The sequence below is a fragment of the Microchirus variegatus genome (genome assembly GCF_963457635.1).
Source record: "Microchirus variegatus genome assembly, chromosome: 5".
Classification (NCBI taxonomy): Eukaryota; Metazoa; Chordata; class Actinopteri; order Pleuronectiformes; family Soleidae; genus Microchirus; species Microchirus variegatus.
The window spans coordinates 17,607,272-17,631,068 of NC_139806.1; the positions used below are offsets into that span (position 1 = coordinate 17,607,272).

Here is a 23,797-nt window from a genome sequence, read left to right on the forward strand (position 1 = left end):
AACAACAAGAACTCCAAATGTTTTTCCTTTGTTTTACATTTAAAGTCTAAGTGCAATTTCAGCAGTCCATCCATCCATTATCTACCACTTTACCCTCCCAATTTCAGCAATATTATGCCTAAATTAGTAGTAAAAAATAGTATTTAAAATGTTATCCTGGGTCGTACATTTGACACCCCTGATTTAGAGTCTCCAATTTACCTAATCCCCACATTGCATGGTTTTGGACTGTGGGAGAAAACCCTTGACCCACAGGGAGAACATGCAAGCTAGAAGGAGAACATGTTAATAACAAAATAATTTAGTGTCTCTGTTATCTCTTGTTAAAGTTAAAGTTAAAGCTTATGTTTAAAGAAAATGTAATCTCTCAGAGAATTAATTCCAAAAACATACCCTTAAGATGCAGGTCATTGATTCTTTTTTTAAATTTTATTTGACATACTGAGAATAAATCAGTGTTATAATATAATATCAACTGTTGATTTGCACCTTGTTTTTTTTTTATAATGCTCTGATTCACCCCATGGAAGCCAGACGTGGCTTCCAGCTCCTGGTGTACGTCTGTGCTTGTCAGTGTGCATGACTCCTCTGGTCTTTGCCAAGCAGAGTCAGACATTTGTTTTGGTGTGGTCGAAGTCGCTGATAGCGCCGCAGTTGTTTTAAAATGCCGTGGCGATGATAACATTCTCTCTGTTTGTTAACAGTACTATTATAGTATCAAAGACATCAGCATAGGTGGACGTTGCGTGTGTCATGGGCATGCACAGGTGTGCGGAGGGGGGCGTAACCCAGACAACCCAAACAGGTAAGAAATTTGTCATCAGCTGCTTTGTTTTTTTTCACCCCAGGCTTCACTTTTAATTCATTACTAATTCATACTCCTGAACCGGATTTTTACGAGCAGTGAGCTCTGAAGCAAGACTACAGCTATTATTTCTAAGTGTATTCAGCTGAAGTCTGTCTGTGTGGTTGGCTCCGCCGTGGCACTATAGTGACATGAGACAAAGAACACAACAGATGCGACCATATCCTGTGATTTGAGTGATAGTGAAAAGGACAGTTACCTAATGTGTTTGTCCACTGACATCATTGTGTTGTAAAAAGCAGCAGATTATTGTAGTTTCTTTGATTACTGACTGTGACTCTGTAAACCGTTTTGGGGAAAACAAAGATGAGGGTTAGTTAAGAGTGCCGCTGTGAACAAACAGAACAATGTAGGATGTATGAATGCTTCTTTGTGTTTCATTGTTTGGTCGTGAGGTAAATGGCGAAATATGTCAACGTGTTGTGGGGTAAAAAAAAATGATATCATACACTACCGTTCAAAAGTTTGAGGTCACAAACACAATTTCTTTGTGTTTTCCTTTTAAGGCGCCATATGTAAGAATGTGGCCAAAAACGGTTACTACATTCAAATTCAAAATTCACAAGGTCTTTTAGGTCTCGCTTTCTCTGCCAGAGTAGCTAGGACGTAACTGGCAACCTGTGGTTGCTCGGCAGCTAAGACTCTACTGACTGCAATGATTGGTAGACAGCGGTAGGTGGTGCCACATGCCAAAACATGATTTCAAAATATAAACATGATTTGCGATCTTCCGTGAATGCAAATATTTTGGCTGTACTGTTGTTGTTGGTGAGTTCAGTTTGTTATATGAATTATTCCTGAGTCTCTGTGACATATTAGGAGGATTTTATGGCCAGTTGCTTTAGAATTCTTACATAATGCACCTTTAAAACTCACACTTTTATTCATCAAAAGAGTTGCAAAATGAATAGAAAATTAGAAATATTGATTTTTATGCAAAATAATAATTTTGCCCTTCAAACTTTGCTTTCGTCAAAAAACCAGCAAAACTGTTTTCAGCTGTGCTAACATCCTTGCACAAGTGTTTTCTAATAATCCAATAGCCTTCTAATGCGATTAGCAAACACAATGTACCATTAGAACACTGGAAATGGGCCTCTCTATACATCTACATATTCCATTAAAAACCAGACATTTGCAGCTAGAATAGTCGTTTACCACATTAACAATGTCTAAGTGTATTTTCTGATTCTTTTAATGTTGTATTCATTGGAAAAAAAGTGCTTTTTAAAAAAAAAAAATAAGGACATTTCTAAGTGACCCCAAACTTTTGAAAGGTAGTGTATTTTGAAAAAAAAAAAAAAAAAAAAGCATCACTAATTCCTTGTGTTTTATCTCTGGCTTTTAGACGCCAGTGCGAGTGCCTGCACAACACCTGTGGTGAGTCATGTGACCGCTGCTGCCCAGGTTTTAACCAGAAGCCGTGGCGTGCTGCAACTGTCAGTAGTCCGAACGAGTGCCAGCGTAAGTGCACATGTACAGTGCTTGATTTCATGTTGAAACAAACCCTTTTGCAATGCTACTCCCATTGCTCTTTGAATGACGTCCCCCTCAGAGTGGACTCGTGCCTCTGATATTTACATGATGTGCTGTTATGGATGCCCTATATGGCGTTGTAGAGAGCCTCCGTGTAAAGTTGAGAGGAGATTCCTCATATGGTATGTGTGGTGACAGCGCACTGTACAACTCGCCGGGCTGGCAACAGTCTAAGAAGCAGTCCCCGCATGTCAGCTTATCTGTGAGCCATTCAGTCTGCCAGCAGACAATATGTTAGCCGGAGTCTAATTGCTTTGGACTGCTTTCCCCTCCACGAAATACGCATGACCTTGTAGCAGCGACAAAAGCAGAGAGAGAGAGAGATGAAGATGACTTGTAATCCAATCCAATCAGTGCACTCAGTCAGCGGAAATACACCCTAAGCATTCATGAACATTAATGGGACACAGGGGTGGTATACAGGAAGAGGATGTGCAGCCGTGTTTAGTTTGGATTTTATAGTTTCTCCTAATATTTTACAGCTACACTTATATTTTTTGGGGGGAAAATGAGTAGCTTAAGGTGCTTAAATACACACAGGGGAGTCAGGGGTAATTTGCAGAAGCATATAAAATAATCGTGTGTTGTGTGTGTGTGTGTGTGTGTGTGTCGGGGGTTTCCTCCTCAGGCTGCCAGTGTTTCTCCCATGCCTTTGACTGTTATTATGACCCAGAGGTGGAAAAGAGGGGAGCAAGTTTAGACACCTTCGGCAGGTACGACGGAGGGGGAGTGTGCATCGGCTGCCAGGTACGAAATGCATATCAAGTCCAAACTGATTCCTGTGTATATGTGTGTGTCTGCATGTAAAGGGGTGGATCTGGCACAAAAACAAAGTAAATATCGGTTGCCTTTTTTTTTTCTATCTTAAAGGGGACATATTATGCAAAATCAACTTTTTAATCATTTAAATCCATATATTTGGGACTCTGGAGGCCCTATGAGTCGGCAAAGCGTGAAAAAAGATGAATCACTCATGTTTTTGTGGTCCTCCTCAGTCTAAGTACAGGAGATAAAACACGCGATGTTGACTTCCGCACTCATTGGGACGTCACAATGCGCTAAATACCTGGAATTGTTGTCTCGTGGAGCTCCGCTTTGTCCATAAAAAACGCGAGAGGGCTGGCGAGGGCAACAGTATCCGAAAACCGGAAGTCCTTGAAAAGTTCTATTCTTGGCTCCACAGTGCAGCACAGAGTCCTACACAAACTTCCAGCCTCAGAGGATTTATCTGTCCAGTGGATACATGTTATATATGACGGCAATGTGCCTGCTAGAGCCTGCAAATGATCACAAATGATCCAAATGCTAACTTTCGTTAGCTCCCAGTAGCCTCTGTGGCTGATGTCATTTCCTGTCCCTTAAGTTTCGTTTTACTTTTTTTTTTAAGGTGGACCTAAAGAGATACTACTAAACAGAGTGTTCTGAACAGGGCTGTTTTGGCAGGGTGATTGAACTGCTGTGGTGCTTCATCCTTATGGTATTTTGTCCAAAGCATGTCACAGACATGTTCATTAGGACACCAGGGAACTAGGTTAACTTGGAGAAATAGGGTATAATAGGACCCCTTTAATGAAGTTTTCCATGGAGCTTCGAATGCTGCACTATTTACTCTTGTGTAAATTACAGATTGTGTGCTTGTCAAAATAATGTTGTACTGTGTGTGATGTATCATCTGTATTATCAATACTGTATGACAGTATATCAAAGTGTTGTGTCTGGTTAAATCCGTTGTATACTAATGTCTGTTACATTCAAACCATTGTCAGTACAGTTTGCTACAGTTTGATGTGCAGCAAGAATCTAGAGATGATAACGTACAATGAAAATGAGGTTAATTTGAAAACGTGTGTGTTCTCTTAAGCACCTATTTCCACCGTGTGTTCTTCTTTAGCACAACACTGATGGAGTGAACTGTGAGCAATGCATTGAAGGCTTCTACAGACCTTATGGAGTACCTCCAGAGTCTCCCAGTGGATGCATACGTGAGTCACTTTGTCAATAAAATCATATTGTGTCAATGTTAAATGTTAGATTATAAAATTACAAGGTAACAGCACCTGGCAGCCATCACCATGCAGGTATTTGAGCTACGGTACGTATGACTAACAAGTGCAGCCACAACAACATTAAATTCAAAGACGTCAGCCTTTTTTTTTTAACAGACACAAATGGCACCAATGAACGACCACTGGCACCACCGCTTGTATTATTGCTAAACTGGGATCTGCTGTTGTTTACATTACTTTACCGGTCCCCGGGCTGTTCCCCGCCATATAAATAGCTGCCAGTTGTGTTTAGACAGTAGAAAGTCGTGGAATTAAACTTGACGCCCCAAGCACTTTGAAAAGTAAACCTCAGAATCCACAGACTAAGTTAAGTGAGATTAATGGGGAGCTGTAGCCCCTGCCGCCATAATTCCTACACATGTGCAAAGACACTCATATAGATACTATGCACAAACGTATACGTATGTATGGTACTTATATCCACACACACACACTTTCTAAAATGATACACTCATAATGTAAAGCCTGCCATATTTTCAAAAGCTTCACTTTCTCTCAAAAGTTTGAACTGTTCTGTAAACAGGCCTGCATGGACTCTTCCACCTGCAAGAAATAAGCCTGACAGCAATAATAAATCCTATAAAAATCTGTCCAATTTCTGCTTTACAAAGGCCAGGTAGCCTAAATTGTATTATTTACATATTTGTTTACATTTCTTCACACCAGCCTGCAGGTGTGATGAGAGGACAACAGCCGGCTGTGAGATGGGGTCTGGAAGGTGTATCTGCAAACCAGAGTTTGCTGGAGGAAACTGTGACCGCTGTGCTGACGGATATTATTACTACCCTCAATGCATTCGTAAGTTTTGTTTTCGTTAAATCTTTCAAATTGATTGATATGAATTTCACTGGAAAAGGATAACAGATAAATATAGGGTGAAGCTTGGGAAGGAAGGTGTACTTAATTTGTGCAAAGCCTTTAAGTAAACATGAACTGTGGTGAGTTAGTACAAAAAACAGTGTTGGCCTTTTGAAATTTGGATGAAATGAAAAACTATTATTTCATATTTCATATTTCACCCACCCTTTGATGAGTGGAAACAATTTTCTCATTTGTTTTGCCTTTTATGTTTCTGTCATTTTTCTCCTCGAGGGCATCCTTTTTTTTTTTTTCTTCCACTAAGCTGATTTGAAAGAAGTATGTTTTTAATGCTGGTGGGTAACATGTGGGAGGCTGTCTGCACATGCACTGCACATTCCTCATGCCATCCATCCATTAAAACAAATATGCAGATATTAGACAGTTAGAGAGTTTCCCCGTCTTATCTCATTCTGATCTGACTCGGGAGGCTGCAATGAGATTAGCGGACATATTTCATGTTTTTATTCAAATTTTTCTACAAAGTTCCTTCCTGACATTCAATGGTATAGTCATTATACAGAGAAAAGGTCTAGGGTCTGAGGTCTGCCTAATGTGTACTGTTTCTTATATCACATAAACGTCAAATTCAAATTGGATGGGTACAGACTTGGCTTTTTATGAGCAACAAATCTATTAGTACACGTTATAATTAAAAGTGGGTCTTGTCTCCTGCGTGTTGCACCGACTAACTAGTCTAAACATGTAAATGCAGTTTCAGGAGATACTTCTCTGCTCTTTTAGACTGACATGTACATGTATACTGTATATAATTTATTGATCCCAAACTTTGTGTTGCAGCAGTTGTACGGTGTCAGTACAACTATATAGAAAGATATAAGAGATGCGTGCAATGTTCATGTTATTGAGACTAAAGTTTACAACTAAAATATAGAGAAGATAAACATCTAGACCATGAAACGAATATTATATTAGAATAAATCATACTATATAAGAGTAAAAATGTAAGAACACACACTACATACAGAGAATAAGGAACAAAAAAGTTTGAATGCATCCAAATCAACAAATCAACCATAGTCATACAGGAATGAAACAATTCAAATGTAACCGCATAAACCTGTCAACAATGATAAATGATGTGTACACAGTCTAAAGTGTATAGTTTGTGTGAAGGTATGGAGGCACAGAGGCAGTTACATAGGAAAGATTCCAGGTTGTTCTCTGTCTGACAGAGCAGATGTGTCGTACCGTGTTATTGCAGATGTCTGTGTGAAAGAAAAGCAGTAAGAACCTGTCAGCGTAGGTGTTTCGCTGTATGAAATATCTCCGACTTGTGTCCACGTACGGTAAAATGGTAAATACTGAGAGGTGTCGCTAAGTAACAGTGGCACAAATAGAGGTCAGATGACGCCAGTTTTTTTTTCCATTTTACTAAGTAAATACTAAAGTAAGGCAAACAGCAAAGCTGCGAGTCTCAAGGCCTCAGCAAAGACGTTTGCCAGTTATTCCTTTGTATCTCATGTTAAAAAACAAACAAACAAATATATATATAATTTATGCATTACATAGATAATAATGTTTCCATTAGCCATTTTCTCATCAGTATTCGTTCTTTCTTTTTCCCTGTTAGTTTTTCCTTACCCTGGTCGAGGGTCTAAGGACAGAGGATGTTACCAATCCTGTGAAGCCTCATGAGACAAACTGTGCTTTGTAATTGTGGGCTATATAAATACAATTTGATTTGATTTGATATTTGTCTGATACTGGTCAAAATCACTGGATCGGATATCAGACAGATAAAAATGTAAAATCCGATACAATCCAAAAGTCCTATATCACATGTTTCATAACGCACAGACTGTAAAAATGTAAATCATCATGTTGTGGACTTTTTTTTCTTTTCATGGGAGAATAATATTTGTTACCCAGCTGGAGAATTATGCTTTTGGAAATAGCTTGAAATGTAGGGGTGGGGGAAAAAAAATCGAAGTTTCTATTTTGAAAAACCACACAAAACACCAGTTTGGGTTTGTGTACAGTATATTTCTGTAACTGCTGGGAGAAAAAAGCAGCTAGTCTAAGCTTGATTTATTCAAGTTATTTTTTTGTACAGTAAGTAAGTTTTTGTTTGTTTTGAATGAATAAATGTTAGCTTTTGTCTTAAACAAACTGTATTGTTTTGATGCCATAATTTGCCTTAACACACTATGCATTGAATCAATTTTTTAATTTTTGAAAGAATCGTATGAATCTAATCGATTGAATTGAGAAACGATTTTTAATCGAATCGTGACCCTAAGAATCAGAATTGAATCGAATCGTGAGCCACAAAGATTCACATCCCTATTGAAATGACAATATCAGTATCAGTAGCAGACACGAAAAAATGTGATATGATGCCATCCTTACTAACTTTGGGCCTCTCTTTTGCAAACAGGATATCCCTTATATACAACAACCACTGAATCCTCTGCAGGACCCATTGTGGGTAAGTTCAGTATATTATGTAGTTTGTATTCAGTATTTGACTGTTAAGTTTTAAAGATCAAACCGTTGAACTTCTGTCTCTCTGTACAGTGCCCTCCGTGTGCCCACCAGGTTATTTTGGCTCACCCATCTGCCAGTGTGAGTGTGATAAGGCCTTAATTAATTAATTAATGTAATGTGGTTCTGCTTTGTTGCTTTGTTAAATAATTTAATTAGCATTTTCTTTAAAGTGCAGTCCTTCCCTTCCCTGCATGGAGTTTACTTTTAGACAGTGCAGGTTGTTGGTCCCACTGCAGAAATTGAAGATTAAACAATTTAACTTGTGCACAATCATCTGATTGTGTGAATCGTAGTTTTTCAAATGGGCCTTTTAATACTCATATCAGGCTCTGGGCCAGTAGTGTCTATTGTCTCACAATAGACAATCTCTAATCATCTTTTGAGTTTTGATGCTAAATGAAGGCCACATAGATTCTCCAACACACTTGGAAGAGGAGGGTGAGGTGAGCGATATTCAACTGCAACATGCAAAGTCCTCAATGAATGTTGTTGAATGTATGCCTTATGAAAGAAGTACGGTGGGTTTTGTTTGGATAAAGGAGAGAGTAAATATTCAGTGACGGCAGATCTCATTCATTTGTTTTCTGAAATGTTGATATTCTTCTGTGGGGGATTTAAGTTCAAATGGTCTCTTCTCAATAACTTGAGTCCTTTGGGAATTTTGAGTATGATTTTCTCAGTCTATTATTAGTTATGGTTCCCTAGATTCCCCTTTCTGGTTTACTTCAAGCTGGGAAATACACAAAGTGTTAGTAATATGGTATTTAGACCTTTAGCCCTTGACTTTTTTTTGTCTCATCAGTGAGGTCTGCCCAAAAATGTAAGTTTTCCTTGAACATGTTGATTAAAGAACTCATCTTTCACCCTGTGGGATTACTGAGAAGGAATTTCAAAATATATTGGTGCTGCTTAGGGACAAAGAAACTGGCTGTTTCTCTGGTGGCTATTACTGCTTATTAGGGCCAAGTTTATTCGCGTACCAATACCAGGCAAAGCTTGGCAAGAAGGGGGCACCAGTGTTGCCTTACCACTGTGTGACAACGTATAAGAATACTCATTCCATGCTCATTTGTCTTCAGGATTATGTCTTTGAATTTAATTTGTTCACTTTTAGAGTTAAATTAAACATTATTAATGTGTGTTTTTTTGTGCAGATTGTGTATGTGACTACAGAGGGACGGTGTCTCGGGTGTGTGATACTTCTGGAAACTGCTTGTGCCGTCAGACTGTGGAGGGGGAGCGATGTGATCGCTGTCAGCCTGGATACCACTCTTTCCCAAACTGCGAAGGTGAGACGGAACTCGCCACAGACATAACGTCATTCCCTGTTCAATGAAACAACACGCTTTATTCTGACCGAGAAACGCAAGTTATAACGTGCAAAAACAACAGCAGCAAATCAAAAGATAATGGAAATGTTCATATTGTATTAGTAATCACTTGTGTACAATACAGATCCTTGCTTGTAGGTACTATATAAACTGAAGCTTTCATATCTAGTGTCATTAAGTACCTGTGATGCTATAACTATGCAATGAACTATGATTGATCATTTTGATATTTGAGATTGTTGGTGGTTTTACAGCACTTGGCATCTGTAATGTTGCCTTACAGCCTACTTTTTCATTTAATAATCCGCTTTTTACGTGTGTGGTACAGTCATGTTTCCTCCTAATCAGAAGACCCAAAGCTTAGCAGAAAGGAACTTAAAACAGTAATTTAAGCTGTCATCTACCCCCACCTGGACTACTGTAATGCTCTGTATTCATGTCTACCACAAGAGGCTTTAAGTAAATTACAGATAATCCGGAATACAGCAGCAAGACTCACGAAAACAAGTAAAGTACATCACAAGTATTCTAAGTGTCTAATGATGTTTTTAAAGCACATTCTGGTCTTGCCCCCAATTGCATTGATCTCCTCTCACCTTATGAGCTAGGTTGTAAAATGTAGGTCCTCATCTAAAGGTCCTCTTAACAATTTTGAATTAACTAGTGCAGTGCCCGTAGGAAGTATGTATTCCTATAGTGGGAGCTGAAGAAGATTTTCCAGTTATGGTAATGCATGATAAGGAATGTAAAGGCAAACATAATACAAACACTGTCCACTTGCGTGGCTGACAGCCACATCAGCTAGCTACGCTAATGCTAATCGAAAATGAAAACATTTGCGTTGTGCCTAATGAGGTTGCACAGTGTTTGTATTATGTTATCCCGACGCTAATGCTAATCGTAGCCTCGCTAGCTTACCTTTGGAAACAGGTTCGCCAAAGTTAGCCGCAAAGTAGTAGCATGCTAATGCTAAATGTGCTTGCGTATTGGTGAATGGACACCTCATTTCAGTATAACACCATGTTATGCTGTGAACCGTGTGAAAATGTCCCACCCACGGGACCGTATCTATGTTCCCCGCTTTGTATGTGACCGGGGAACATAGGACCCTTTCTCTAACCCTAATCCTAACCCTACCCTTTTTCAAAAAAAGGGTCCTATGTTCCCTGTCACATACAAAGTGGACCTTTTTTGGGAAAAACGGGGAACATAGGACCCGGGGAACATAGGTACGACCCCTCACCCACCGCCAGGACAGTCTATTCACTTCTACCTCCCCGCTCCAGACAGCGCAGCTGCTGCTGATGAGCCGCTGCCTGCCTGGTGTTGCGTGATAAATCAGCGAAAGTGCAAATTAAAATTCTTCCAAAAAAATTTGAAATCAGGGATGCACACCATTGGACCATGCTCAACTCGTATCCAAAGTTTTAGGGCGATCTGCCTGTCACAGACACACAGTCACAATTTGCTTTATATATAGATTATCTACCATACAACTTCTTTTCTCTCTTCCTCCAGCGTGTCATTGTGATGGGGCTGGTGTGGCCGACAGTTTCTGCAGACCAGGTGGTCAGTGTGTCTGCCTGCCCAACTATGGTGGACAGGATTGTGATGAATGCGCACCAGGCTACTATGGCTACCCGGACTGTGCCGGTGAGTGGGTCAGATCCTTCTGCTTCAGCAGTGTAATTATGACTGATGAAACAACTGGGGGGCATGTGACCTCTGCTAATCCGAGTGGTGGTGGAAAAAATGTTGCCTCTGGTTTCAGCGGACTTACTGTGGCCTATTCTCATGACTCTGTGAAGCAAACATTCTCACTCTCCCACAGTGTCCCACAAAATCCCACTGCATCACAGTGAAACATGCATGACACAACATTTCACATAGAAGTTAAAACATTAGATATTTTTGGATTTCTTTCCCTTTTTAGGGAATCATATCCTAACAGGCCACCCACTGGGCATCAGCGAGGGGAACAAACAGGAGTCATTTTTAAACTCTTGCTGTCAGATGAACCAAACTAATGTGGGCTTACATGTTGTTGTCATCAGCTTGCAGATGTTCACCTGAAGGCTCACATGGAAGCATATGCAACCCTTTGTCGGGTCAGTGTTTGTGTCTGGCAGGTGTGGTGGGTCAGCTGTGTGACCGCTGTGCCTCTGGATACAGGTTCCCCCAGTGTGCAGGTAAACCAAAGTCTTTTTTGGGGACTGAAATAGAGACAGCAGTTACAGTATCACTTGAATTAATATTATTTAATCATGTTCTTGTGTGCGATGCAACAAGAGTGCGATGTAGAAACTAAGCATTCATTTTACTAATTTGCCTATTTCCCTCCCCATCTAGCCCCCATTAGTCAGTGTAATGCTGCAGGAACTGAAGTTGCCAATCCTTACACGGTATGCCACTTTAAGTCATTTTTTTGGGGGGGGGGGTCCTATCTCCAATTTGTTGCACAACACGGTTTCATCTTTTCCACAGTGGCATTTGGAAAGCAATTCATTAAAACTATGTATATGTTATATTATGTATTATGCATGTAGATCATAGATACATAGATACAAACATCTTTAGGGAAAAAAATCATGTTTTCCAATTACACTGTAACATGTAACAATGGCTAATTATGTTTTTTTTTTTGTTTTTTTTCTTAGACCCCCCTGAAATTTTGCCTTTGAGACTTTCAGGGGGTCTAGCCCCTGTATTTCGTACAGTGACACTTACAAAAAAATTGAGTCTATGGACTAACAGTCCAATAGCTAATGACAAAGCTGTGCTGCTAAAGCTTCATCCAGCAGATTTCACCAGGAAGTTTTTTCTTTCCGTCCCCTGAAATGTAAATGCAATTAGAAAAAGGAAAACGGACTTCCTTCCATTTTGAAGGGGAAGAAAAAAACAACAGTATGATGTAAGGCTCAGCTAAATCAGTGGTTTTGTAAGCTTTCATTTGAAATTAGGGAGGGAAAAAAAAAGCTGCCAGCTGTTTCCAGTCATTTCAAACACTGCGGTGCAGCGGAAAAACGCGTGACTGACTTAGATAAATCTGATCGTAACGCTCACTAGCAGGTGCACAGAAATCTTTTTGTTCTTTATCTGATGATTCAGGGATCATGCCAGTGCCTTCAAAATGTGGAGGGAACCCTGTGCAGCAGGTGCAAACCTCTCTACTGGAATATGGCGTCAGACAATCCTCGCGGCTGCACAGGTAAGTGACCGGAAGTAAAGCACAAAGGTGGAAGAAAGAGTTGGAGAATTAGTTCGAATCACTGACCCCATCTTTCCCCACTGTATTAAATCACCATAGCAATCTGACAAGGCAATGATATGGTTCTTGGCCTCTCTTACCCAGAGGATATGTCAACACACCCCTGTCAACAAGGCCGGATCTGCCTTCCTGTCCCACAGAAAAGAGCTGAGGAATAACACGTTAATACAAGCCAAATCCTCTTAAGTGCTTTCTCTTTTTCGTTCATACTGTGAAAGAGCAGTAATAGGTTATCTTGTGGCACATTTAAAAACATACAACCCCTCTGCTATACTACGTCATCTCTACTCCAACACAGAACAATCCAGAAAAGAATCCGGTGGAAATACAACCACTGAAAAAAAAAAGAGAAAAGAGTTTCAGGCTTTGTCTAGATACCTGTCTAATGTTACAGGTCGGTGCTCTACCAAGAATGTTATTGCTACCGCACTGCCTGAAGAGCTTTTATTTTCTAAGAATGCCTCGAGTCGGCTGCGGTCCGACATTATTGAGAGGTTTTTTTTCCCTCCCCCCCCCCGGGTTGAAAGGCAAGCCGACAGCAAAGCTGCTCTGCACCTTTGATGTGCAGATCTCTGAAGATTGGAGGGTTTTGTGCTGCTCTTCTTTGCCCCATGGAAGTGACAAAATCCTGTAATCAGAGTCTATTCACTGGATACTCCCCTTTACGTTTTCATAACACTTCACCCCTCTCTCTCTCTCCGATTGTCTCCGTCATACCAGAGTGCCAGTGTGATTTTAAAGGGACGCTGAGTGGCGTTGGAGAGTGTGAACAGGTGAGTGATACATGATAGAAACAGTACTACCTCCACTGGTGTATGAATTGTGTCATGAAGGTCCACTGTGTAATGTTTAGGAGGGTTAATTGAATATACTACCCATATATGTGTTTGTATTGAGTATATAACTGCTTTAAAATAAAATGAATAAGCTTTTTAAGTACTTCAGGCAATGGTTTGGTATTTGAGGGCTCAAGTAGATCCATGACATGCATGGGGAAGGGAGGGGTGAGAAGAGGAGTCCTCCATTTCTGCATTTCACACCATTAGATTTGACTATTTCTTACACACAGGACTTTTAAAGACCATGTAGTTCTCTCCAGGTAGTTCTTCCCACAGTCCAAATACATGCAGATTTGGGATTAGGTTAATTGGATACTCCAAATTAGCGTCTCAGTATAGTTTTTCCCAGTGATGGACTGGCAAACTATCCACGATGTACCCGACATCTCGCCCTATGTCAGCTGGGATTGACTCCAGCGCCCTCCTGCGAGCCTCATGTGGAGGTTAAAGCAGGATAACATGGTTGGACATTGAAAGAAGACAGTTATATGCCGTCGTATATGACTGTTTTGTTTTGTGACCGAATCTAATCTGCCTTTATTTTGTGCTTGTGCCTAGAAAAGTGGACAGTGTCTCTGTAAGCCCAACGCCTGTGGACTCTCGTGTGACTCGTGTAAGGACGGACACTTCCTGCTGCAGAAGAAGAATTATTTCGGTTGTCAGGGTAAGAAAGTGACAAAATTACTTATAAATGATAAACGAACAAGACCATGTGCTGTTTACTGCATGTTACTCTGGCACATGGTAATATGAGTCAACAGAGGGTTTAAATCAGATTTGTTTTAAAGACCAAATTGACACCAGCTGAAAATCTTTTGGTCACCTACTCTGCTTTAACTACACATAAGACAAAAAAAATACACTATGGAGTGCGTTAGCGCACCATGATGTTGTTGTTGGTTGTGGTGACAGATGCACATCTCTGCACCTGTCACAAACACACGAATGCACCTATGATGTCGAGCACTGATTTGCAACACACAAGAGACAGCTGAACAACGCTGGGATTTCAGCCTGGGATTAAGTGACTCTTAGAATACTGTTTCTACAGTAAATATAGACATAACACGAATAGATTTTACTGTTGTGTGTAGAAATAAGCCACCTAAGGTTTCAGTCCTCTTCCACTCTGCCTGACAGGTTGTCAGTGTGATGTCGGCGGTGCCGTCGACACGGCGTGTGACGAGAACACAGGACAGTGTCGATGTCTCAAGAATATAGTTGGCCCTAAATGCACAGAGTAAGATATTAGCAGACAAAACTTTTTTGTCATCTTTTGCAAATATGATTACTCCTGAATGCGATCTAAATTTAAATGCACATGTACCTCATTAGGCCAGCACCAGACTACTACTTTCCTACTTTGCATCAATTGAAGTTTGAGGTTGAGGATGGCACCACGCCAAACTCCAGACCTGTACGCTTCGGTTACGACCCTCAAGAGTTTCCAGACTTCAGTTGGCGAGGTTATGCGGTTATGTCGCCTGCTCAGGTTAGTACATATTCACATCAGTGGCTTATTTATTGATGGGAATTTTGCAATAAATAACACTTTGTCTTGGAAAAGTCTTATGGCAGTGTCTATCTGCCTCTTTGTAACAACTTTATAATCTACTTCTTCATTCTTCTGTTTCAGTCTGCTCTGATACCACCGTGGTTCTTTTGCTTTTACGTCTGCAATGATATTCCTGCTTAAAGGTCCCATGTTATGCAAATTCGAGCTTTTTTATAATTTCAATCCTTATATTTGGGACTCCGGAGGCCCTACCAATCGCCAAAATGTGAAAAAAGATAAGTGCAGGAGATGAAACACTGATGTTGACTTCCGCGCACACTGGGACGTCACAAGACGCTAAATTCCTGGAATTGTTGTCTCGCGGAGCTCCGTTTTGTCTGTAAAACGCGAGAACGCTGACGAAGGCAACGGCTGAAAACCGGAAGTCTGCGAAGTCCACGAGAAGCTCTATTTTTGGCTCCACAGTGCAGCACAGAGTCCAACACAAACTTCCAGCCTCAGAGGATTTATCTGTCCAGTGGATACATGTTATATATGATAGCAATGTGCCTGCTAGAGCCTGCAAATGATCACTTTTCCAAATGCTAACTGCAGCTGATGTCATTTCCTGTCCCTTAAGTTTTGTTTCGTGTTACTTTTTTCTAAAGAGATACTACTAAACAGAGCGTTCTGAACAGGGCTGTTTTGGCAGGGTGATTGAACTGCTGTGGTGCTTCATCCTTATGGTATTTTGACCAAAGCATGTCACAGACATGTTCATTAGGACACCAGGGAACTAGGATATCTTCGAGAAATAGGATATAAAATGGGACCTTTAAAACACACTCGCTTCTCTTATATCAGGGCTGAAGAGGGAATGTGTATACCAGCTCTCCTACACCTAACTCTATCTGTCTTCAGCCAGAGGTGATCCTAACTCTTACCCTTGGCTTTCCCGGCCCTTTCCATATTGTAATGCACTACGCCACCCCCAAACAAAAGGGGAGAAAACGTGTGAGAGCAAGGATCTTGGTGGTGGATGAAGCTGGCTTTCAGTCTTGCTGTGACTGTAAGTGAAGGGCCTGCCTTCTTTTCAATGTTTTTCTCCTCACCTCACTGTTGATTAACCAGCTCTGTTTGTCTAACTTCTATGGTCACCTGACTTAACATTTAACCTCTCTGTTAACATTAAACCCTCATCAAACCTGGGCAATAGCAGTCAGCTGTGTGTGTGTGTGTGTGTGTGTGTGTGTGTCGCTCTCATCCCTGCAGAGTGAAGTCAGAGTAACAGTGCATGTTGACCCTAAAGATGGGCAACCCTTATTCCGCGTGGTTCTGAGATTCATTAACCCTGGCAGCACAAGTGTGACCGGTAGCATCAAGGCTACCAATAACACTGCAGGTAAGGCTGCCTCTGGCATGCAATCAGCTCCACATCTAACACATTAAATCATTTTCTTCATGACAGTCATATGTCATATTTGGAGTGTAAAAAAAGTGTAGTTAGGGCTGGGTATTATAATTATAATGAAATCTTTGTTTTAACAACAAATACCTACATTACGCACTGAGGTAAAATGTATTGCTTTTTGCAGTTAAACATACCTTTAGCAAGCAACATACCTTTATGTATTTAACATATTACCAGACGTGAAGGGCCACTTCCACCCAAAAATACACAGTTTATTTTACTAATTATGAAATCAGTGAGATCAGTGATAAATGTGTTATTTCATCATCAGTCAGTGGATCTGAGATGCACATCTCATACCCACAACAACAGCAGGAAGAAAAAAATGTCACTTCCTTCAAAGAAAATAAAAGCCCCACGCTGCTCTTTATTGGGTTTCTATCAAGTTTAATGAGTAAAAGATATGAAAAAATAAAATGAAATAATAAAAAAACTGGTCAAATTAAACAAACACAGCGGCATCATAATGATTTTAAGTCTATTCTTCATTTGACCAAGTGGGAAAAAATGGGTGAAACTGCCCTTTAAGCCCCTTCTTTCCGTCACACAACATGATTGGTTCACAGACATTGATGAGAAAAACTCCTTTGGTCATTAAATTTGATATTGAATGACAAAACATTAGTTGATATTTGATATGAAGCACTGAAGTTTGATACCCAGCCCTTTGAAGCAGATAATGATGCCACCCAGCATTTGAACGCGTTTTCCTGTGTCTGATTAATTTTAATTATATATTGTGCATTTCCGCTGGTTTTCTGCAGGGTCGGAGCAGAGTAAGGAAGTAATATTCCCAGAGAGTCGCTCCCCGTCCTTCCTCACTGTCCCAGGAGAGGGCTTTGCTGAGCCCTTTGCTTTAACTCCTGGGAAATGGATCATTCACATAAAGGCAGAGGGCGTACTGCTGGTGAGTCGTGCAATGCGGACAATCATGTAGAATTAGTGTTTAAAAAAACAAAACAATCCGTTTTCTCCTGGAGAACTAACACATGCACATTCATTTCCCTCTTCTTATAGGACTATTTAGTGCTGCTGCCCAGGGATTATTATGAGGCACCTCTGCTGCAGGCGAAGGTCACCCAGCCCTGCACTTATCTACCCACTGCAAACAAGAGCACAAAGTAACTCTTAAAACGTTATGTTCAGCATTTTTAAAAGGTCTCTCTCTATCTCATATTTGCCACCCATGCATGGCACAGAAGGGTTTTGATTTCAAAGCCATTCGTCCTTTTTTTCATGCTACATTCTCTGCTCTCAGTTCCATGACGGTTCAACTAAACTTTAAGTGATTCCGCAGTATAGCCATGAGGGTTTATTTATGTGTACAAAAATGTACAGGTAATGTAATACCGATAATGAATCATACTTGTTATAAGAAAGGAAGATAAATTACACCAACAAATCACCCATTTCTCTTTACATTAAACAGTAAACATGTCAGCCTTGGCCGAAGTGTTTGACGTGAGTTAAAACAGGCTGACGATGTAATAATCTCTTACCGCTCCTGCTCAATCTGTCTTTGTCTGTCTTTGTCTCAGCTGTCTATTGTATAAGCATGTGGCCATGGATGGTTTTAGCTCTGCACTGGGCTCACAGGGAAGACTCTCCAGCCGCAGCGGGCGCAGGAGGAGGCAGGCTCGAGTGCGGCGTCCCACCCCAGATCACCCCGAGATGGCCGCTCTCAGTGGCCGACAGGTGGGGAGCCATGACTTAATACATCTACAATGTAGAGACTTAGTTACTTATTGGATTCAGAGTGTGGCTTCAGTTTTTTTGTTGAACGAATGGGTTGAACAATAAAACAAAGGTGACAGGGAATGTTCTTATCAGATGGCTTATTGTTCTTTTTTCTTTTTTATATACAGTGCTGTGCAAAAGTTTCAGACACCACCAGCTCTGTTGTTTTTTCTGTCTGTCAAATTCTGTAATCATGTGAATTGTGAATGAAGTGATGCGACTTAAAGCTGCTCTTATATATTAGCGAGCTGTCAATGAGTTTAACTCATGCAACATGTGTATGTAATGCTCAAGCACGTCTTGAATAAACCTGGCGTAATAGACGTTTTTTTACAGCAGATATTTCTTTAAATGAAATAGTAGGACAGACACAGGATTTACCAGTAACATTAATTCAGGTTCTAATCCGGTATTAACAGAGCTGTGTTATTGTTCAAGTGTAAGGGTAGATCATGCTAAATACTCGACACCTGATTTTTTTTGATTTTTTAAATTTATTTTTAAAACAACAAAAAACTGTATACATATTTTCTGGATGTGTTCAAGTAAAGTGAAATAGAAATAATAATCCCCTATTGTATTGCTAAAGCACCAAATCTAATGGTGGCCTAAGACTTCTGCACAGTACTGTATATAAGACTAACTCTTTGTTATCTTTTAATTTATTAACGCTTGCTTTTGGAGTGTAATTTCATCGTTTACAAAACGTATTCATAGCTTTTCTATGTTCTCTGTGTGTCCTATACAGTCTCAGCTTCAGCTCAGTTTGCGGTTGCCTCACTCTGGCCCTTATGCCCTTGTCCTGGAGTATGCCAGTGAGGTGGACGCTGTCCAGAATGTCAACATACTAATTAGTGGACAGCAAGATGGCCAGATACCAGCCAGGGCTAATATTTACAGTTGCGCCTACAGGTAAGGTCCTGTAATTATTGGATTTTTTTTTTTCAGCTTCACAAACTGTCTCTGTATTTTACTGTCTTTGTTGTGAGTACAACAGCAACCTTAAGTTGATCCAATTTCAATACATATTAGTTTGTGGGCTGCCATGAAGACAAACTTTCTAAAACGTAAACACGGACCTGCACTTACACTGTGTTCACACACACTGTGATACACAATAGGTTTTATTTAGCCTTTTGGTTCATTTGGTTCATTTTCACTTGCCAACAAGCGACAGAGGTTAAAAGCATGACAGCATGTCTGCTTTAGAGCAGCAACATGGTGAGAGAAGATGACAAGGCAGCAATAAATATCCACTGAGCGAGAAAGCTTTAGTTAACCTTGGCTGAAATTCCCCCCGTTTTGTTCCTCTATTGATGAGCAAATAATCCACACGGGCATCTGTCTTCAAATTCCTCTCTGCTTTCAGCTGTCTATATTTAAATCACTGCTAGAGCTGCTGTGTCAAAGCAACCCGGCTGCGTTATTGGGTCAAAATACCCCAAACAAGGATTTTTTTTCCCAACGCAGACTGGATCTAGGCACAGTTTTATCCCCACAGCAAGTTCAGTCGCGATGAAGTGCAAGTGATCCGAGTAGATCTGAGTAAAACGTGGTGACAGACTCTGAAGACCAGAGCACACTTTTCATTATTTACACTCCGTGGTCTCAACCTTTGTGTAGAAGACGCTTTAACGCTGTAACTAAGGGAATAACAGATGCATCAGATGAGCTGATCTCTTAAGTTAAATGCTCAAAGAGGGAGAGAACAGAGCGAATGATCTGTCACTGGGAGTTCATAATCAGCGCTGCAGCCAAGTTTAATAGGTGCTGTTCCACAGTGTACTCATATCTTGTTGGAACCGATTTATTGGTGTTCCAAACTGATCTTGGACAGACTCTAAGCGGGTATAGACAGGTGCATGTGTCATCACAGCATCGTTTCGGTGGTTTTGTTTCGGTGACAAAAGTCTTTCGACCGCCAAATTTTCGGTGCATCTCTAACTATTACATCTTTATTGGCGAGAACAATATAAGCGTAATAATGACGCATTTGATAGTGTGGCTTTCTTATCCCCAGGATGCTTGAACGCCCTGCTGGCTAAAAGCCTGACCTCAAAGCATTTTGATTCTCCCCAGTTTGAGATGTTTTTGAGAGGGGTATTGAGGCCTTTTTTGTGTTGAAGCACTATGAGCTGTGTTATTGGATGATTGGCACTTGATAACATATCATGGTCATATTATGGCTTAATATAATAAATCTCATATACATACATTGCACCTTTAATGACACCACAGTTCTAGAATACAAGCAGTAAGCTGTAGTGTGTTTTAACCCCTGCAGTTTTTTGTGCCGGAGCGTGGCAGTAGACAGCAGCAATCGTGTGGCAGTGTTACAGCTCACACACAGGACTGAGCTTCTCCTGCAGATTTCCACCACGTCTTTCCTTCTGGTGAGAGAAATATTTCTGCAAAAATATCTATGATATCTTATGAACGTGTGACGGCAACGTCTGAATTTTTATATTTCTCTTCACAGTACAAAGTGTACGCAGTGCCCATCGAAGAGTTCTCCGTGGCGTATGTGGAGCCCAAGGTGCTCTGTGTCTCCACTCATGGCCTCTTCACAGAAGACAGGTAAGTCGCCGTGAACATACAGTACATTTTACTTTTAATAACATGGCCACACAGATACTTTTACAACACCAATCACTGGAAGCTGCAATTTCAGAGATGATGATTTCAGACTAGTCTGGTGTTATGTGTCGTTTTTTGGGAAAGAGAAAAGAAACATCTGTTTTTCAGGTGTGACTATTAAACGTCAAGGTGGGGCCAAACTTTCTTTCTCACTCACACACAGTTTGCACTCACTGAACCTAATGACCCGGTTAGATTTTACAGCTACACGTTTGTCCACAGCTACGTGCAGTGTGCAGTTGAATATCTTTGTACCAAATGAGTATCTAACCAGCTAACATACTTATTTAAACTCTGCACTGTTCTTATTTAAAATAAAAGAGGATGTTTCACTGTTGGACTTATTTTTTAAGTTATTTGTTCAGGTTTGTTTTTATGTATTTTTTGTGTTTAAGCATGCAGAGAACTGTTAAACAGGATGTATGTGTATTCATACTTGACAAATAAAGACAAAGCCAGACTGAGATAATAACTTTAAATCTAATGCTTTACTTAGACGTGTGTATAAATTTAAATGTGCAGTTCCACAATAAAATAAATACATATATAACATACATTCAGTACATATACTGTACTTACATTTGATTTCTACAGTGATTACTACAGAGCCACCGCTGCATTTACAGTATAGACAGTGTCTGGTTGGAGATGAATGTTTAGTAGGTCATTAACTGTGTTATCACAAAACTATTATAAACAGGCTGTAACTATCATTATCTACCGCTTTATCCTCCACTGGCTCGCTGTTCGCCAGTCCATCGCATGGCCACATATAGAGAAAAACAACCATTCACTCACACTCTCACACCTATGGTCAACGTAGAGTGACCAATTCCCCTAATCCCCAAATCTGCATGTTTTTGGACTGTGGGAGGAAGCCTGAGAACCATGGATAAAAGGCTATAACTAACCGCACTTAATTACTGTTCAATGTCCCCAGTCGTCATTGCGTCCTGACGCAGTTTGATAAACCAACATCAGCCTGGACTTTGTCCGCTGCCCATGACGGACTATTATCATCCACACCAGTCGTCGCTCCTCAGCAGGAGGACGACGAAGAATCAAGATGGAGACGACAGTCTGGTGCTTTTCCTGTTGAACCACACAGAGTTGGGATACTTCTCAAATCCCCTCAGGTATTACAGTAAAACAAACATTCCCTGCACTTCCTCATCTTGTTGAATACATTTCGGATTTACCGGATTTGTTGTGGTGAGCTTCAGAGCAGCCTCCTCAGCTTACATCACCCTTACGCTTCCCTGCCATTTTCTTTTCCAGTCAGAGATCAGTTTCACTCCCAGGCTGCCCCTTCCGGGCAGGTATGTCGTCGTGGTCCATTATCACCAGCCTGAGCATACATCCTTCCCAGTGGAGGTCAGAGTGGATGCAGGGCGCGAGTGGAAGGGTGAGTGAGTTTAAATAGTACTGTAAGACTGCCACATTTTCAGAAAATAAGGACATAACAGAGATTCATGTATACCAGGTGTTCATGCTTATCCACAAACACATAAATAACTTATTTGGTGAATTTAGTGTGTCAGCAACAGGCTGAGATTGGAAGTGAAGGTGATGACAATACGGATAGCGTCTGGTATTTAACAGAATTTACGGCAAATGAAAATGTATTTTGTACAATACGGGCTGTACCATTGTTGTCAGTGAAGCCAGTCGCCGATCATGGTCTTCTTCTTCTACTACTTACATTCTTGCATAAAGACCGATTACATGAAGACGTGCTTAAACTGCCTTTATGGCAAGGTGACGATTCTCCTCAATTGTGAAAGTTGATTTTAAGGAAGAACATGAAGGCCCCAGGATAGCCGGTTCAATACACAACTGGTGCTGTTCTCTTTTAAACTGACCACATCAAAAATAAAGCATGTTTCATTGGATGACCACTGTGGCACAGACCACCCAAGTGCTTTTCCTATAATTTTCAGATCGCTGGCTAATCCACAATCTCAGTCTAGTTAGGACAACCTTGTTCCTTCTATTTAAATGAATAGAAGCCTCTGTTCCATCTCCCACTACCTCATCACATTTTCTTAACAAACACTAAAACATTCATCCTTCCTTTGACAAACCTTTAGATCTTTGATTTCACTGGCCAATGCTTCTTTAGCCAGTTTATCAGACATTTCATTTCCTTCAATTCCATGAGTGTCAAGGGACACACGTACGCAAATATTTCAGCCTATTTCCTTAATCCTGAATAGGCAACATAAGATTTCAACAACCAGGTCACGGAAGGTCCTTGATTTTCTATTCCTCAACGCCATCAAAGTAACCACAGAGTTTTAGCAGATTATAGCAGTGAGCAGGTCCGACCCTCCTCATCATACTGCATAGCCCACAAGATTGTCAGCGGCCCTGAGGTAGAAACCGACACATGATCTGATATGTGAACCCTCTGTATATATTGAATAATTTGCAACAAACATTCCAATGTCAGCCCCTCCAGATACTGGATCCTTGGCCCCAAATCTGAAAACATTCCGTCTGACTTTAATTGATTTACTTTTGAATTTATGCACTGGAGACCAGACAGATCCTAATCCACTTGTTCTGCTCGTAATTAAATACATATTTTTTTGCATATAGCTCCTTTGAAGAGTTTAATAGTCTGTCTTGGATATAATGTAATGGGTGTTTTTGCAATATGGTCGTAACTTCTCCCTTTTTTATCCTGTTTTAACTCTGCTCTTCTCTCTTCTAGGTTCCATAAATGCATCTTTCTGCCCTGTGGTCTCAGGCTGCAGGGAGGTTGTCATCGCTGATGGACGCATTGCCCTTGACCTAGACCATAATTCTTGGCGGCTGCCTGTCATCTCTGTCATCATGCCTCCTATGAAGACGCTCACTCTGGTCAGTCAAGATTGTTTTTTACTTAAATGAGAAAATGAAGGTTAGTAACTGCTAAGTAAAAGTCTCTGCATAAAGTCCGCAAGTTGAAGAGCATGGTGAGGTCCACTTTCCGCCAACAACAACAATGAAGGGACTGTATTCTGTCTGGCAGCCGCACACAGCTTTGTAAAAGCTAAGCTTCCAAACTCTAAAGCAGGGGCAGGTTGGGCTTTGTTTCTTGTTGTTCACTAACTTTCATTTGCTTCTGTAGATAAAAAACAAACAGAAAACTCTGGCTAAAACCCACACCATATCTGTTTATCACTTCATCAGCTTAGT

General features: G+C 40.6%; 1 protein-coding gene across 1 annotated transcript in view; it reads left to right on the forward strand.

Moving 5' to 3' along the window:
• The window catches only part of LOC310927291 (laminin subunit alpha-3-like), a gene marked incomplete at both ends in the record, with an annotated part of 63,586 nt that overhangs the window by 16,587 nt on the left and 23,202 nt on the right, over positions 1–23,797 (forward strand). Inside the window, 26 exons of the mRNA XM_083889585.1 lie at positions 705–805; positions 2,214–2,329; positions 3,030–3,148; positions 4,293–4,383; positions 5,134–5,265; positions 7,727–7,777; positions 7,867–7,914; positions 8,991–9,125; positions 10,686–10,820; positions 11,222–11,356; positions 11,517–11,569; positions 12,276–12,375; positions 13,156–13,208; positions 13,833–13,938; positions 14,415–14,514; positions 14,610–14,766; positions 16,042–16,171; positions 17,005–17,147; positions 17,258–17,361; positions 17,779–17,935; positions 18,726–18,889; positions 20,262–20,370; positions 20,457–20,554; positions 21,555–21,750; positions 21,893–22,019; positions 23,331–23,479. Of these exons, the coding sequence (XP_083745711.1) occupies positions 705–805; positions 2,214–2,329; positions 3,030–3,148; positions 4,293–4,383; positions 5,134–5,265; positions 7,727–7,777; positions 7,867–7,914; positions 8,991–9,125; positions 10,686–10,820; positions 11,222–11,356; positions 11,517–11,569; positions 12,276–12,375; positions 13,156–13,208; positions 13,833–13,938; positions 14,415–14,514; positions 14,610–14,766; positions 16,042–16,171; positions 17,005–17,147; positions 17,258–17,361; positions 17,779–17,935; positions 18,726–18,889; positions 20,262–20,370; positions 20,457–20,554; positions 21,555–21,750; positions 21,893–22,019; positions 23,331–23,479 (3,009 nt within the window). The remainder of the gene's footprint in view (positions 1–704; positions 806–2,213; positions 2,330–3,029; positions 3,149–4,292; positions 4,384–5,133; positions 5,266–7,726; positions 7,778–7,866; positions 7,915–8,990; positions 9,126–10,685; positions 10,821–11,221; positions 11,357–11,516; positions 11,570–12,275; positions 12,376–13,155; positions 13,209–13,832; positions 13,939–14,414; positions 14,515–14,609; positions 14,767–16,041; positions 16,172–17,004; positions 17,148–17,257; positions 17,362–17,778; positions 17,936–18,725; positions 18,890–20,261; positions 20,371–20,456; positions 20,555–21,554; positions 21,751–21,892; positions 22,020–23,330; positions 23,480–23,797) is intronic.